General features: G+C 43.6%; 1 protein-coding gene across 1 annotated transcript in view; it reads left to right on the top strand.

Annotated features, from left to right (window-relative positions):
- Window positions 1–16675, top strand: part of ufl1 (UFM1 specific ligase 1) — a 54918-nt gene that overhangs the window by 20142 nt on the left and 18101 nt on the right. The window contains exons 8-13 of the mRNA XM_033021059.1: window positions 3783–3929; window positions 6110–6285; window positions 7178–7357; window positions 10257–10380; window positions 14032–14148; window positions 16493–16613. Coding sequence (XP_032876950.1) covers window positions 3783–3929; window positions 6110–6285; window positions 7178–7357; window positions 10257–10380; window positions 14032–14148; window positions 16493–16613 — 865 coding nt within the window. The remainder of the gene's footprint in view (window positions 1–3782; window positions 3930–6109; window positions 6286–7177; window positions 7358–10256; window positions 10381–14031; window positions 14149–16492; window positions 16614–16675) is intronic.

Below are 16675 nucleotides of genomic sequence, written 5' to 3'. Positions count from 1 at the left end.
CTATAGACCGGTTAGTTTAACATCGGTGGTGGGTAAAATGTTAGAGACAATTATTAAAGAAACACTAACGGGGCACTTGGATAAACATGACTTCATCGGACAGAACCAGCATGGTTTTGTGAAGGGGAAGTCCTGTTTAACGAATCTGCTTGAATTCTTTGAGGAAGTGGATAAAGGGGAACCGGTGGATGTGGTATACTTGGACTTCCAAAAGGCTTTTGACAAGGTGCCACATAAGAGACTATTGCTAAAAATAAAAAATTATGGGATTGGGGGTAATATATTAGCATGGGTAGAGGATTGGCTAACAAATAGGAAGCAGAGAGTGGGGATAAATGGTTCATACTCGGGATGGCAACCGGTAACTAGCGGGGTTCCGCAAGGGTCGGTGCTGGGACCCCAGTTGTTCACAATTTATATAAATGATTTGGAGGAGGGAACCAAGTGTAATATATCAAAATTTGCGGACGATACAAAAATGGGAGGAAAAGTAGGGGATGAGGAGGATAGGAAGAGTCTGCAAAATGATATAGATAAGCTAGGTGAGTGGGCAACAACTTGGCAGATGAAATTTAATACTAATAAATGTGAAGTCATTCACTTTGGGGAAAAAAATGATAGGGCAAGTTATTTTCTAAATGAGGAGGAGCTGCGTTGTAATGCAACGCAAAGGGATCTAGGGGTATTAGTACATGAATCACTAAAAGTTAGTATGCAGGTGCAGCAAGCAATCAGGAAGGCCAATGGAGTTTTGGCCTTTATTGCTAGGGGGATTGAGTATAAAAACACGGAGGTCTTGCTGCAGCTGTACACAGTATTAGTGAGACCACATTTGGAATACTGTGTATAGTTCTGGGGTCCATACTTAAGAAAGGATGTACTAGCCCTGGAGGCAGTGCAGCGAAGGTTTACAAGATTAATTCCTGCAATGAGGGGATTGACATATGAGGAAAGGTTGGGTAGGCTGGAGCTCTACTCTTTGGAGTTTAGAAGAATGAGAGGCGATCTCATTGAAACATATAAGATCGTGAGGGGCCTTGATCGGGTGGATGCACCGAGGATGTTCCCAATGATCGGGGAAACTAGAACTAGGGGACATAGTTGCAGAATAAGGGGGGGCTCTTTTAAAACTGAGATGAGGAAGAACTTCTTCACCCAGAGGGTGGTTAATTTATGGAATTCACTGCCCCAGGGAGCAGTGGAAGCAGAAACGTTAAATATATTTAAGTCTAAAATAGATGGTTTTTTAGCTGCCAAGGGGATAAGGGGCTACGGGGAGAGGGCAGGGATATGGACCTAGGTATGGTTAGTATAGTAGACCTGAGTGATCTCCTGGACAAGTGTCGATCGCCTGGATTGGGGTCGGAGAGGAATTTCCCGGATTTTTTTCCCGAATTGGACCTGGGTTTTTATCCGGTTTTTTGCCTCCCCCAGGAGATCACGCGGTTCTTGGGGTGGAGAGGGGTGATAGCGGTATAAAGGGGAGGGTAGTGTTTTGTGTTCTGTGTCTTGTGTCTACTGTTTGTGGGTAAGTGTGTCTGTTTAGTGTTCAGCCATGAGCGAATGGCGGTGCGGGCTCGACGGACCTGGTGGTCTACTCTCGCACCTACTTTCTATGTTTCTATGTTTCTATTAGACATGGGTAAAAGTGGAAAATTGTTCTAAATTAATGCAAGTTGATGAAGAGTAAAAGAACCTTGAGGAGAACACAGTGCTGGAGCAACTCAGCAGGTCAGGTAGCGCTTGTGGAGATAAATGGACAGACAATGTTTTGGATCATGGCCCTTCTTCAGACTGATGGAATAGAGCAGGGGTCGGCAACCTTGTTCTGCATAGGGGCTGGGATGCATGTCTGTGAGCGGATGGCGGGCCACATCTATCACGTGTACACATGGATCCCACCCCGGATGGCAGGCACCAAATCACGTGTTCACATAGATCCCGCCCCTCCGAGGACACCACCCGGAGCACTGGCCCCTAGTTACAGGCAAAGATGGTTAAAGGCGCTCACGAACATGGCGCATCTACGGACCATTGCCTTGGCTCTGTCCTGAAGGCGGTGGCTCAAATACTCATACTCACTCGTCCCCGGCCTATTGACAGCCCCGATCCCGACAGCATGTTTAAGAAAGAATTGCAGATGCTGGAAAAATCGAAGGAAGATAAAAAAACTGGAGAAACTCAGCGGGTGAGGCAGCATCTATGGATTGAAGGAATAGGTGACGTTTTGGGTCGAGACCCTTCTTCAGACTGGTCTCAGAGCAATGCCAGCCGCTTCTGAAGAAGGGTCTCGACTTGAAACTTTGCCTATTCCTTCAATCCATAGATGCTGCCTCACCCGCTGAGTTTCTCCAGCTTTTTTGATTACCTCCGATCCTGACAGTGAAGCCCAGACACAAAAGGTGCGTGGCTGTGCCGGTGGCTTTGCGCAGGATGCGGTACAGCCAGAGCTTAGCGCAGCTCAGCGCTGCTTGGCAGCTCGACGGCGTCCACCGCCATTGCAGCCGCCAGCGCATGCATCCTTGCATCACTGCGCCTGGGCACCGCGGCTTCGGGCCCGGGAGGTACCGGAGATGATGGAAGTCAGCGGGCCGGATAAATATGGGGAGAAAAATACAGCTGCGGGCCGGATGATTTCGGGTTATGGGCCGCGTTCGGCCCGGGGGCCGTAGGTTGCCGACCCCTGGAGTAGAGGGAGAAAACTGGAAAAGAGTGTTGAGGTGAAGGCCTGGGACAAAAATTATTAAGTAATACATGGATGCAGATGAGAAGGGGTAATTGGCAGATTGGAGGAGATAGTAACAAAGGCTAGAAGTGAAATGGAATAAAAAAGATGCCAAAAAAGGAAGAAAGAGAAGTGAAATGCCAGAAGGAAGAGGTTTATGGGAAGGATAAAAGTAAAATGGAGGGCTTGAGATGGGGAGGTTGAGGGAGATGAGAAGGAGGAGGGGAAGGAGCAAGGTGAGAGGAGCAGTGGGAGAAAAGTGTGCCTCAACGGTGGAGGCTAATCAGCATGGATGAGATGGAAAGGTCGGGGAATGATCTGAAATTGGAGAATTCAATATTCACGCTGTTCGATTGTAGGCTACCCAAGCAGAATATCAGGTGTTAGTAATATACATATTTGAATAATTACCTGTGCACGTCAACATTTTAAGTTTTAGTAAATATTTATGTTGATAACCAAATTGGCCATTTTTCATTAATTTACAATGATATGTGTGTCATTGACAATGTCATCATATAAAACCCAACCCAACATTATTGGCTTATTATTGCTATGTGTACTGAGATACAGTGAAAACCTTTGTTTGGATGGTGACTGGGCAAAGCATATTCTGTGGAAGTTCATCAAGGTAGTGCAAGAGAAAATAAGAACCAGAATATAGTGTTACAGAGAAAGTGCAGATTTTAAAAAATCAACGGTCACGACGAGGTTGATTTCAGGAAATTTCTATTTTGCATCTATATAAGGTCATCAGTGATGAAGCAGAATTAAGCAATTTGGCCCATCAAGTTTACTCCACTATTCAATCATGGCTGATCTATATCTACCTCCTAACCCCATTCTCCTGCCTTCTCCCCATAACCCCTGACACCTGTACTAATCAAGAATCTATCTCTGCCTTAAAAATATTCATTGACTTGGCCTCCACAGCCTTCTGTGGATATATTTGTTTTTATCATCTGTATATTTGCTGGTTTTGTCATTCTTAAAGCTAAATCATGGATCATTGTTAATTTTTCTCCAAATCATTGTCTGTGTGGATGACTTTTTACAGCTTTTCTTGAAGAGTTTATTACCAATGGTCGCTTGAATGGAGCAGTGATTGGTGGGAGACAGGATAAGGCTGTCTATGTCCCTGATATCTACTCAAGAACTCAAAATAACTGGGTGGATTCATTTTACAAGCAAAACAGCTATTTAGGTAACTTTTAATACTTCAATATTAATTACCTTTAATATTTAACGTTCTGCAGTTTTTTATAATCTTTAGTGATGTGTAATTCAGATCCATTTGGACTGGTTTTAAGGTGATCAATACTCAATGTGGATCCAAACTTGAAGTGATAAGACAATTCATGTTCTTGCACCAAATTATTTCCTCCTTTTTATGAGACCCACACCAGATACCTATAATGGTAAATAATTACCCTCTATTTATGAACTAAAAGCTGACCTGGCAGGATTGTCGATTAAGTTACAGGACTATCACATGTTTAGTGCAGGTAACCAAAGGTGAGTTTCTATCTCATTACCTCTGAGCTGCGACTGCCTGAAGGGCCTGTCCCACTTACGCGACCTTTACAGACGTGATAGGTCGCCAAAATTATCAACATGTTGAAAATTCAGCGGCGACCAGAAAGACGCTACGACTCTTTGGAGACCTCTTACGACCATAGGAGACCTCTCACGGCCATACAGGCGACCCCTGGCGACATGTCGCAGGTGACCTCTCACGACCATAGCTGACCTCTCACGACCAAGGTCGTGAGAGGTCTCCTATGGTCGTGAGAGGTCTCCAAAGAGTCGTAGCGTCTTTCTGGTCGCTGCTGAATTTTCAACATGAGCGGTGGGCTGTCCGTAGCGGCGACTGCGGAGGGCTCCGGAGGCCCTGACCACGGGTGAACATCGAGGAAGAGACTAACTTTGGTGCCTTCCCTCACAGTGGGAAACTTTTGATTCTGCTGTGTGGGGATGTTTTATGTTGAATTCTATCGTGTGTTGTGTTCTTTATTTTATTGTATGGTGATCATATTTCACTGCCGTCTGGCACATGTGACAAATATATCTTGTATAACATGTTGAAAATTTTGGCGACCTATCACGGGTGCCGGCAGTCGCCTATAAAGATCGCGTAAGTGGGACAGACCCTTGACTCTTCTACTTAAAAGTTCAACATTTCTGTATCCTTTGCTATCAGTAGTTGCAATATCAATAGCTTTGTTGAAATATTTATAGATGCTACAACACTTTTGGGATCTTATTTTGTAACTACTATGCTAGAATTTTACATTTTGCCAAGTGCATAGTCTTTTTTTCTTGAAAGGTAAGCATTCCAATTTGTGGAATAAAAACAAGAATATCCAGTGGAAATGTCATTTTTGTTTATTACTCGTTTACTCATGCTTATCTTGAATAGACTGGGGTTTTTGAAACCAGGCTGTAATAAATATAAATTGGGATGGCACGGTGGTGCAACGGTAAAGTTGTAGCCTAGCAGCGCCAGAGACCAGGGTTCGATTCTGACTACAGGTGCTTGTACGGAGTTTGTGTGTTCTCCCCATGACCTACATGGCTTTTCTCCGTGATCTCCGGTTTTCTCCCACACCCCAAAGACATAGAGGTTTGCAGGCTTGCTTGCGAAAATTGTGATTTGTCAAAGTGATAGGAGTAGAATTAGGCCATTCAGCCCATTTGGTCTATTCTGCCATTCAATCATGGGTGATCTGTCACTCCCTCCTAACCCCATTCTCCTGCCTTCTCCCCATTACCCCTGGCATGCATACTAATCAAGAATTTATCTATCTTTGCTTTAAAAATATCCATTGACGGCCTCAACAGCATTCTGTGGCAAACAATTCCACAGGTTCACCACCTCTGACTAAAGATATTCCTCCTCATCTCTTTCCTAAAGGAACGTCCTTTAATTTTAAGACAATGACCTCTAGTCCTAGACTCTTCCCCTAGCGTGTGTAGGATTGTGCTAATGTGCGGGGATAGCTGGTTGGCGCGGACTTGGTGGGCCAAAGGGCCCGTTTCCACCATGTATCTCTAAACTCTGAACTAAACTTTAAAAATGCCATCCTCTCTAGTTTGATGGACACAAGCATTTCAAAAATTATACTGCTGATATTGATATCTGTTCAGAAAAATTATAGTGAATAGTATGAGAATATTGAATATCTGAAGAAGGGTCCTACACAAAATGTTACCTATCCATGTTCTGCAGCCTGACCTGTTGCATTACTCTAGCACTTGTAAACCAGCATCTGCAGTTCCTTGTATCTCCTCTCTGAGAATATTACCATTGGTTAATTCACTCATTGAGAGTTTGTTTTTGAACAGAATATTGTTCTTTCACGGAAATCACCTTATGTTTTCTAGAATTTGACACTTTGAGCAGGCTGGGAATTCCAGATCCAATAAATTATATCAAGAAGAGATACAAATCAGCATCGATGACCACTTTAACAGCCGTGTGTGTCGGCCATACCATTGTGGATCAGGTGGAAGCCTCAGTCGAGGAGGCTATAAGATCTGACATGTGGGTGGATATACAGGTACTGTTTCTCAAAGGCAATGTCATTAAACTTTCTTCTAAGTTAGGAATGGGAAAAGGAGAGTCAACTTTTGAAAAAATTAGTGCGGTTATTAGACCTAATTATATTGTGGAAAGTATAATATTGCATCAAAAATCACCAAATCAGTCACAGATGGAGGTCATGTTAATCATGTATTGTCTTCCCGCTGACTGGTTAGCATGCAACAAAAGCTTTTCATTGTACCTTGGACATGTGACAATAAACTAAATGCAACAGGTATACAGAACATTTCATGGGTAAAGAATGTACATATTTTAATAACATTTAGCTTTTTATACTCACCTTTTAAGAAAACATTTACTGTGGCAAAACTTTTAATCTCGATATCCACTTTGATGAGACATTTATTGATCCTTTGTTCAGAAACAGAAACTGGCAGAACAAAGTTGTGCTCATGTTTTGTTCACGTTATTCCCTTTATCCTCGCCCCGATCCTCACTTGGATTCAAGGCCCAGTTCCAGACTGAGAATCTGAAGAAAGGTCTCAATCCAAAACATCACCTATCCATCTTCTCCAGAGTTGCTCAAACACTTTGTAATCAACATCTACACTTCTTTGTTTCTCCTACTTGTACAATTATATTTTATTATTCGGTAATCCCTGACTGTTATAGCGGACAATCGACAATAACAGACACCATTCCCCCTCCAACATGGTCTGTTATAACGAGAGTTCACTGCACTATGTTTACATATCTGTTGTGCTGCTGCAAATAAAAAAGCAGTTATTCCGTTTTGGAACATACAACAATAATACACTCTTGACTCTTGAATTGTATTACCTTCTTCCTGATTAATAATTGTACAAGGCCCACCAACAGTGTTTGAATACGTGTTGTCTTGCTTGCAGCCCCTGTTGCCCAGTTCGTTCTCTGTGGAAGATGCCTCCATATTGCTCCAGCAGCTGATGAGGACAATGAACAAACAGTCTGATTCTTGGATCTTCGGCGATACCATTGTGGTCAGCGAGCAGTTCATTAACAGCTGTGCAGCACTTTTTGATCAGATGATGCAACACAAAGCTGAACAGGTAAAACTAATTTTCATCTTTGGACCCCATAGAAAATGGCATTAGTTGGGCAGCAGAAAGAATGTGGCATTGTGGATGTAAAGTTGACAAATGGCCTTGTATTATCTAATGATGACTTGTTGACGTGTTGCAGGCATTTTTTTTAGAGTTACAGCGCGGAAACAAGCCCTTCGGCCCACCGGGTCCCCGCCGACCAGCGATCCCCGCACATTAACACTATCCTACACCCACTAGGGGCAATTTTTACATTTACCAAGCCAATTTACCTACTAACTTATACGTCTTTGGAGTGTGGGAGGAAACCGAAGATCGCGGAGAAAACCCACGCAGGTCATGGGGAGAATGTACAAACTTCGTACAGACAGCCACCGCAGTCGGGATCGAACCCGGGTCTCCGGCGCTGCATTCGCTATAAGGCAGCAACTCTACCGCTGCACCACCTCCATTTCTTCACACTGTAACAACTGTTCTAGTCCCAGTCTGGAATTCTAATACTAATCCATTTATCTTGATTAGGCTTCCTAGGACTGATTATTTTTTCCATCATTTTTTTCTATGTGTCTTTTTACAATACTGCACACAAAAATGTGACAAAGGGGGTCAAATTTCAAATTCCTTCAAAAAAAGTTGACAAGCACTTTATTGGGTTCATGACTAACATAGTGTCAACAAAAAAATATAAGAAAAGATAGCATATTGATGGCAAGTTTACAAAAATGGCATCAGATTACACAAATGCATTTTGTGTAACGGTTATCGCGTGGTGTCCACCAGTGACCTGGTTGGCACAGTAAGTGCACGTATTTCTTATTCCTTTCTATGTTTATGATTACCACATGGAACAATAACATTGCAAACACTGTTTCCACTTCACTCACCTGATCATGTAGTAGAATACTACATGTAATGGAGACCGCAATGAGCGATACACATCATATATACAAAAGTACGTTGCGGTGGACACTAAAAGGTTTGGTGTCCCAGAAAACGAACGTTACATTATTAGCGAAAACCAAACATTTTCACCAATGTGATCTAAACAGTACATTACCTTATGGATTTGAGCTATATCGATGGTCGATGATTCGTTAGAATGTTTGATTTGGGCTGATTTTTTAGTGAGTAAAATGACTCAGTAACGATCGTTGCAAAGCTTCCCGAAGTTGACAAGTAGGAATGAAGTTAGCAACTTGGTCCGTACGAAAGGTAAACAAGAGACAGTGTGTTGCCAAATTAACGATTGGCTCAGTTTCTTAGTTTTGATGACCAATATATGTCCAAAAAATTTTTTTTCTTGATTTTAAAAAGTTGGAAAATATATCGTAAACGGTTGTTGCGTTTTTGACACCGCAATGTTTTTGATATATTAAATTGGAAAATACGAAAAAATAATTGACTCGCCCAAAAATCACTACTATCGTAGGATACCTCGTTGGGTTTTTGAAAAGCATTAGAGGTTTGGAGTCTCTGTGATTTAACTTACGGAGGTACCGACCCCGATAACGGTCGTTGTGACAATGGACACCAAGCACAACGGCTGTTACAGGATCTTTACTGTACTGTATTATCTTTATGTCACTGTATGTTTCTCCTGGTATTGATGAAGATATTTCCCTAGATTATTATCAAAACGTATATGTATGAGGGGCCATATGAAGTTTATTTATGAATTCATGACTAAATGTGGCAGCGTTTTTAATGTCACATTTTTGGTGTCCAAATTGGTGGTAAAATTATGAAGATTTGTCTGTCATAAAAAAAGTTTTTGACTTTCAGTCTTGAAGTAATCTAATTTCTATCTGTTATTTATAAGATTTCACATGATGGGTAGATTTTTGTTAAGAACAGTGTATTGGTGTAAAAACCTGAATAATAATCTTGTTCCTCAAAATCCAGCATTGTAAAAAGACACATATCTTATTATTTTACTTCTGTTCAAAGTATACTTTTCCGCTTTGAAACCCTTTATGATCTTTTATACTTTAGTGTAGATAACCACCAGAAAGTTTAGCTACATGCTGTACATATAGATTTACTGTCACTCTATAAATTTAAGAGCTGTGGTTCAAACCCAGGTTGCGATCCCAATAATGTTTGATTCCAGCCCAATAGCCTATGCACCCTTCAAACTATTTATATTATTGAAATGGTCCATTTTTTTAAATCTTGGTTTGTGAACTAGAAATTACTTTTCCTTTTAATATGAAATTCTGATCCCCAATCCACTGAATAAGCTTAAAGAATATCCACAAGCATTTGGTTTTAGCTCCATTGACTGTCATTTACACTTGCTGTTTGTTCTTGATATTCACTGTATGAATTAGGTTTAGTTTATTGTCATGTGTACATAGGTACAGATCACATCTAAGTCCTTGGCTCTCTGTACATTCTTTGTGGGGAATCATTGCACACCAATATATGTTTTCTTTGTTTTTATCAAACATTTAACCCATTTCTCATGTACATTGAGATTCATGTGGATTTATGCATGAATAGAGCAACTTTGAGCTGGGTACAGAATTGCAGTTAGACCCGAATATAGGGTGATACAGTGAGAAAACAGGCCCTTCGGCCCAACTTACCCACACCGGCCAACATGTTCCAGCTACACTAGTCCCACCTGCCCGCGTTTGGTCTATATCCCTCCAAACCTGTCCTATCCATGTACCTGTCTAACTGTTTCTTAAACATTTGGATAGTCCCAGAGTCAACTACCTCCTCCAGCAGCTTGTTCCATACACCCACCACCCTTTGTGTGAAAAAGTTACCCCTCAGGTTCCTATTAAACCTTTTCCCCTTGAATGTAAGCCTAATATCCTAAACCAAATCTCTTAAAGCTGTTGATAAAGAACCCATTTTTCATGTACGTTTTTCCATTGCCTACTTGTCATAATTTCAGGAGATGCAGAACAATCACGCCCACGTGTTGACAGAAGAGGACCTGAAGCAAGCTGCTATTATTGCCGAAAGTATGATTTCAGTTAAAAAGGACAAGCGAGAGGATAGGAAGAAGAAAACATCAGGTAGGTTTATCAATAACAAAGTTCATAGATGTACTTTTGTGAATGTTATCCAATTTTTGCATTCAGTTCCTACACATCATGGGCAATTTGGGGCAGGATCCATTGCAGGACTGAGGACAGTCAGAGGCTGAGAGTTGGGTTGGAAGATAATGAAAGAAAGTTCAGTGGACAGAATAGGCTGGAGCACAGCAGGGGCGAGGAAGGACTGTTGGATTGAATTGCATTTATTTTAATGCGAGAGGCCTGACGGGTAAGACGGACGAACACTGAGCGTGGATAGATGCGTACGACTGGGACGTTGTAGCCATTGCGTAAACAGTTTAAGTATAAAGGGTAGGCCATTTAGGACTGAGATGAGGAAAGACTTTTACACCCAGAGAGTTGTAAATCTGTGGAATTCTCTGCCACAGAAGGCAGTCGAGACCCACTCACTGGAAGTTTTCAAAAGAGAGTTGGATATAGCTCTTGCGGCTAACAGAATCAAGGGAAGAAATGCTGGAGTAACTCAGCGGGTCAGGCAGCATCTCTGGAGAGAAGGAATGGGATCAAGGGATAAGGGGAGAAAGCAGGAACGGGGTACTGATTTTGGATGATCAGCCGTGATCATATTGAATGACGGTGCCGGCTCGTAGGGCCGAATGGCCTGCTCCACCTTTTTTCTATGTTTCCTGGCTAAGAGGGACAGGACTGGCAGCATAATGTTCCAGGGTACAGGTGCTACAGGGGAGACAGAGGTGGGGTAAAAGAAGCTGGGTGGGGGGTCCTTTATTGATTAATGATATGTCTTTGCGGTATCTGAGATGACATTACTGATGCTATATGGATGAAGCTGCGCAATAAAAAGGGGATGATCACCTTGATGGGTGTGTACTACAGGCCCCTAAATAGACAACATGTATTAGAAGAACAAATAGGCCAGGAGATTGCAGGCAGCTATAAAACAAAATAGGTTGTTGTAACTTTCACAATATAGACCAAGAGTTTCATAATGCCAAGTGCTTAAACTGGTTGGAATTTGTCAAATGTGTTCAGGGAATTTCCTCAGGCAATATGTTGAGGGCCCTATGAGGGAGAGGGCAAAGCCTTATCTACACTGAGGAAATTGGGAAGGGCAAGTAGGTGAAGTGTCCATGAGCTAATCTTTTAGGCCCAGCGACCACTATTCTATTAGCTTTAAAATAGTTATGGATAAGGACAGGGCAGGGCAGGCTCACAAGTCAAAATTCCGAATTGGGGTAAGGCCAACTTCAGTGGTATTAGACAGGAACTTACTAAACTTGATTGGAGTAAGCTGCTTATGGGCAAAGGATCATCCAGAAAGAGGGACACTTTTAAAAGTGGGATGATAACAGTTCAGGGCATGCATGTTCCTGTTAGAGTGAAGGGTTAGGCTGTTGGGGGTGAGGAAGCTTGGATGATGTGAGAAATTGGGTTCTCTAATCAGGAAAAAGAAGGAGGCACGACACAAGTATGGGTAGCTGGGATCAAGTGTATCCCTGGAGAAGGTTTGGGGACTGCAGGGTATATTCAAGAAGGAAATCGGGAAGGCAAAATGGGATTCACTTGATCCTAGTTGTCAATACCTGCAGGGAGATGTTTAATCCCTGGTCAACTCGGGCTCCCTAATCCTGCCTGCCTGCCCCTTCGCCCTAGCAGGAAGGAGCATGCTGAGGATATGCTGAAACAGGAATCCTGTGTGTACATAAATCCTAAATGTTGGAAGTAAAATAAATGGGACCTTGGGATTCCAAATTAGAGGCACAGAGTAACAACAGATGGGAAATTATGGTGAACCTGTACAAAACACTGGTTTGACAACAACTGGAATTTTCTGGTCACCGATCTTTAGGAAAAGTGTAGACTCTAAACAGGCTACAAGGAAGAGTTACTAAAATGGTTCCAATGTGAAGAATTTCAATGGTTGGAGGGTGAAGATCTCCCCGTTGGATTGCAACCTTGTCGTGGTCGGGGAGCTTGTGTGTCTCAGTGACCCCTAGAGCTATGCCAGCGGGAGATTTGTCTCCTGTTAGGGTCTCCCGTGCTGGACAGGTCGAAGGGTAGAGGCGAGACGAAGAGCGATCCACTGGTCCTCCAGGTTGGGGGTTGAGCACAGGGCTAACAACTCTGTCTCATAAAACAAATATGTTACGGAAACAGTAACTGAAGGAATCAACACTACTGGGCGTGATGGACTTCCAGAGCTAACGACAAATACTAGGATGAATGTCAATGGTGAAAGCCGAAAGGAAGCCACTGGCAGGAAGGTGGAAGTTCTAAATGCCAAACATAAGAGAAGCTGCTAGAACTGGATTGGCCATATACTGAGAAGAGAACCAGACAGCATCCCAAGAATAGCCCTGCACTGGACACCGGAAGGGAAAAGAAAAGAGGGAGACCCAAAACCACCTGGCGTCGAACTGTAGAGGAGGAAATGAAAACAATGGACCTGACCTGGGGTAGTGTCCAGAAGCCAGCCCAGAACAGACAGGAGTGGAGGACCTTTGTTGCTGCCCTACATACCATGAGGCATAATAGGCAGTAAGTAAGTAAGTAAGTAAGTAAGTAAGTAAGTAAGAGGGTGAAGATATTGATTTTCAAGCTGTTATAAGGGATTTTGAAATTGCGAAAAGATTTTGTTTCAAATAATCTTTTAATTTGCTATTTTGGCTCCCTTTCCCTGTCTTCAGTCGTTCCACGTATAGGTTTTGACAATTAATTCTTCCATTCAAGTTTAAAGTTCCTAATCAACGGTAGATGCCTTTAATTTATTTTCCTTGTTGCACAATCAATTCTTCATTTTCAGCAAACTACCACACGCACAGTAAGGGCCATGTACACGCCAATGACGTTAGATGCTATGCTCAGCCCTATGTCTCTCTAACATAACATCAAAAGAGAACATAATCGAACTAGCGTGAAACATACTTATCAGCCCGCAGACTTCCAATTTGTGTTATTCTAGGGATGCCATTGTCGTTTGGAACTTTACATAGGAGGAATTATTTGGAACCACTTGAATTCATATTTTCTATCAAACAAAGAAGGCAAACCTTCATTGAGTGTTGAGAGCTTAGGGGGACCCGCGCCGTCAAGAAGGAAGGGGACCTGGTGTGGGGTCCCCAAGATCGAAGGGGGACCTAGCGGGGGACTTCTGAGAGCGAAGGAGCCCAGCAGGGGGGCGCCGAGAACTAAGGGACCCAGCGGGGTGATCCCGAGATCAAAAGGGGCCTGGCGGGTTGGGGACACTGAGAACAAGGAGCCACCTGAGGACCAGTGAGGCGACAGGCCTGGTTAGACGCTATGAGAAAAAAATAAGACTGGTCGATGAACCTTTTGTAACCAGAAACATAGTGACTCTTTGTGTGCTGCCTAGGTGAGGTCTGCTGTATGATTTTACCAGATTGTATGCAAGACAAAGAATTTCACTGTACCCAGGTACATGCGACAATAAACTATCTTTGAATACTGAGTCTGAGGCGGGGTCTCGACGCGAAACGTCGCCTATTTCCTTCGCTCCATAGATGCTGCTTCCCCCCTGAGTTTCTCCAGCATTTTTGTCCACCTTCGATTTCCCATAATCTGCAGTTCCTTCTTAAACATTGAATAAATTATCATTGATTTAATGCCTACATTTCAATCATCCTCCACCAGATGGCAGTGGAAGTGCCCGCGCTGGAGGTGGTGGTAACGCAAGGGAAATCAGGACCAAAAAGCACAAGAAGAGAGGAAAGCGAGATGAGGATAGTGATGAAGAGATGCCAATCACAGGTGTGTGTGTGTGTATGAAGACTAATTGCTGTCAATTCTTTCATTTTTTAATACAGTGAATTATAAACAGTACATTTCTAATATTTACTTCAGTTTGTTATAATTTTGTTCCCATTTATATGCCTCCTAAGGCTTAATTTCCTTTTTTTTTTTGTGAAAATCACTTTATAACAATGCACAATTAGTTACAGATTTAGGTTTAGGGCAGGCCCACAAGTTAAAGTTCTGAATTGGGGAAAGGCCAACTTTGATAATATTAGGCAGGAACTTGTTAGAGTTGATTGAAATAGTTTGTTTGAGGGCAACGGGATGTCTGAAAAATGTGATGCTTTTAAAGTATGTGATGGTGAGAGTTCAAAGCATGCATATTCCTGTCAGAGTACAGAGCAAGGACCACTCTCTACGCCACTCCTTCTACCCCCTCCCAAGCAACTGGAACTAAGGAAGTCTAGATGATGAGAGAAATTGTGTCTCAGGCCTGGGATAGTTATAGGCAGCTGGGATCAAGTGAAGGAGTTGAGGAGTACTGAGGGGCATATTTAAGGATGAAATCAGGAGGATAAAAAGGCCGGTGGATAGCTCTGGCAGATAAGATAAATTAAAATCCAAAGATATTCTGTGTATATTAAGGGAAAGAGGGCAACTAGAGAATAGGGCACCTCAGAACCCAAAGCGGAGCCCCATGAGATGAGCAGGATCCCTAATGAGTATTTATCCTGTTTCTACTGTGGAGAAAGACATGAATACTAGGGAACTTGGGATAGGTAGTGGAGATGTATTGAGGATAGCCCACATTACAGTGATGCTGGACATCACATGGAAAGCATGTGAATGCAGTTACATCTCCTAGGCCTGATCAGATATATCCAAGGACACTGGGAAACAAGCAAAGAATTTGTAGGAACTCTGGCTAAGATACATGTATAATCACTAGAGTGTTATGTAAAGATGAACAAATGTACCCCAATGAATGTTAAGAGTATTCCGGTATTGCTTTATTCCTGCCTATAAATTAATGCTTTCTATAACAATAGTTTAGTATAGCCTAGGGAAGTGGAGATTGTAATCCCCTAAACGAGTACTTAAAGGAAACTGAAAAAATAGTGATGACTAGACTAAGTGGGACCCGTTGGGTCCCTAACATAGGAGGCTTGGTCCCCTCAACGCAATATTCCACCACACACCCATAGCCCCGAACTGCACAGGCGTACCTCATTTCCCCTCATCCCTAGCACTCTCTCCCCCTCCTCTTCACCCTCCCTCTTCTTACCCCTCTCCTCCTCCCCTCCCCAATCCCTCCCTCACCTCTCTCTCCCTCTCCTTTCCCCTACCGTCTGTCACTTCCACTTTCCGTGCCACTCCCACTTAACTCCCCTCCCTACCCCCCTCCTATCCCTCTAACCCCCACCTCCCCCACACCTCACCTCCCACTATCCCTCCTCACCTCCCCGCTGCCCTCCTCTCCATCGATTCCCCACTCCCTACCTCCCCAACTCCCCCTCCTCTATTCCACCCCCATCTCCCACTATTCCTCCTCCTCCCCACTCTCCCTCCTCACCACCTCCCTCTTCTTTTCCCTCTCCTCCTACCCTCCCCCAATCCCTCCCTCACCTCTCCTTTCCCCTACCCTCAGTCACTCCATTCCCCCCTCCATAACTCCTCTCTACGCCACTCCTTCTATCCCCTTCTCCCCCAGGATCTCAAGGTTGTCGCTCCTCTCCCTTCTTGAGTGCCCCGGAGGAGCATTAGCCATCGGCGCCCTCAGAGCAGGCCTCTGGGAGCGGGGCGGGGGGGGAGGGGAAGGGTTCAGAGAAAAGACGGGGGAAGAGCCATGGGGGAGAGAAGGGGCAGGAGCCTGCAAGGGGGACCAAAGGGGAAGGGGCTGGAGCTGACGGTGCCCTTGGGACTCACAGCGGGCACCGGACGCTTTCCTCTGCCAGGATCAGATTCATCACTTTCCATTTGGCGACATTGCTGCGCTGGGCTGGGCCGCTTCCGGTCCCGCCGAAAATTGTGTCCGGTTGGAGACCTCCGCCAGTCTCCCTCAGCTCCAGTAAAGGCGCGATGGCGCAGGAAGGGGCAGACCGTATTGGGGAATGACAGGAGAAGAGACTAATCCGCGCGGCGCTGATGTGGGAGAGGAGATAGATCTGCGAACACGCAGTTTTTACGATTTTTAAACCTCGCTAACTTTTACATTATATCATCGATTGGAACGAAACTCGGTGCACTCGCAGCACAGGAGAACGGTGAGTGAGCTGACGAAAAATCGTAGCGCTATCGTGTTTAGAGAATGGTGCTCAACTTAACACTAATGTCTTAGGTTTTTCTTTGTGACTTGCAGGTAAACGCAAGCCAAAGGCAGCAATTTTCATGCCAAAAGAAGAAATTGAAAGCATTTTGAAAAATCATAATCAGGATTGTCCAGAAGAACTAATAAGTGAACTTGCAGAACATTTGATCAGGTAACAGCATAATAGGTGGAAAAGTGTCATCTGGAATGGAATGGATTGGAATACTTTATTGT

The sequence above is a fragment of the Amblyraja radiata genome, chromosome 5, assembly GCF_010909765.2.
Source record: "Amblyraja radiata isolate CabotCenter1 chromosome 5, sAmbRad1.1.pri, whole genome shotgun sequence".
Lineage (NCBI taxonomy): Eukaryota > Metazoa > Chordata > Chondrichthyes > Rajiformes > Rajidae > Amblyraja > Amblyraja radiata.
This window is presented reverse-complemented; position numbering and strand designations above follow the sequence as displayed.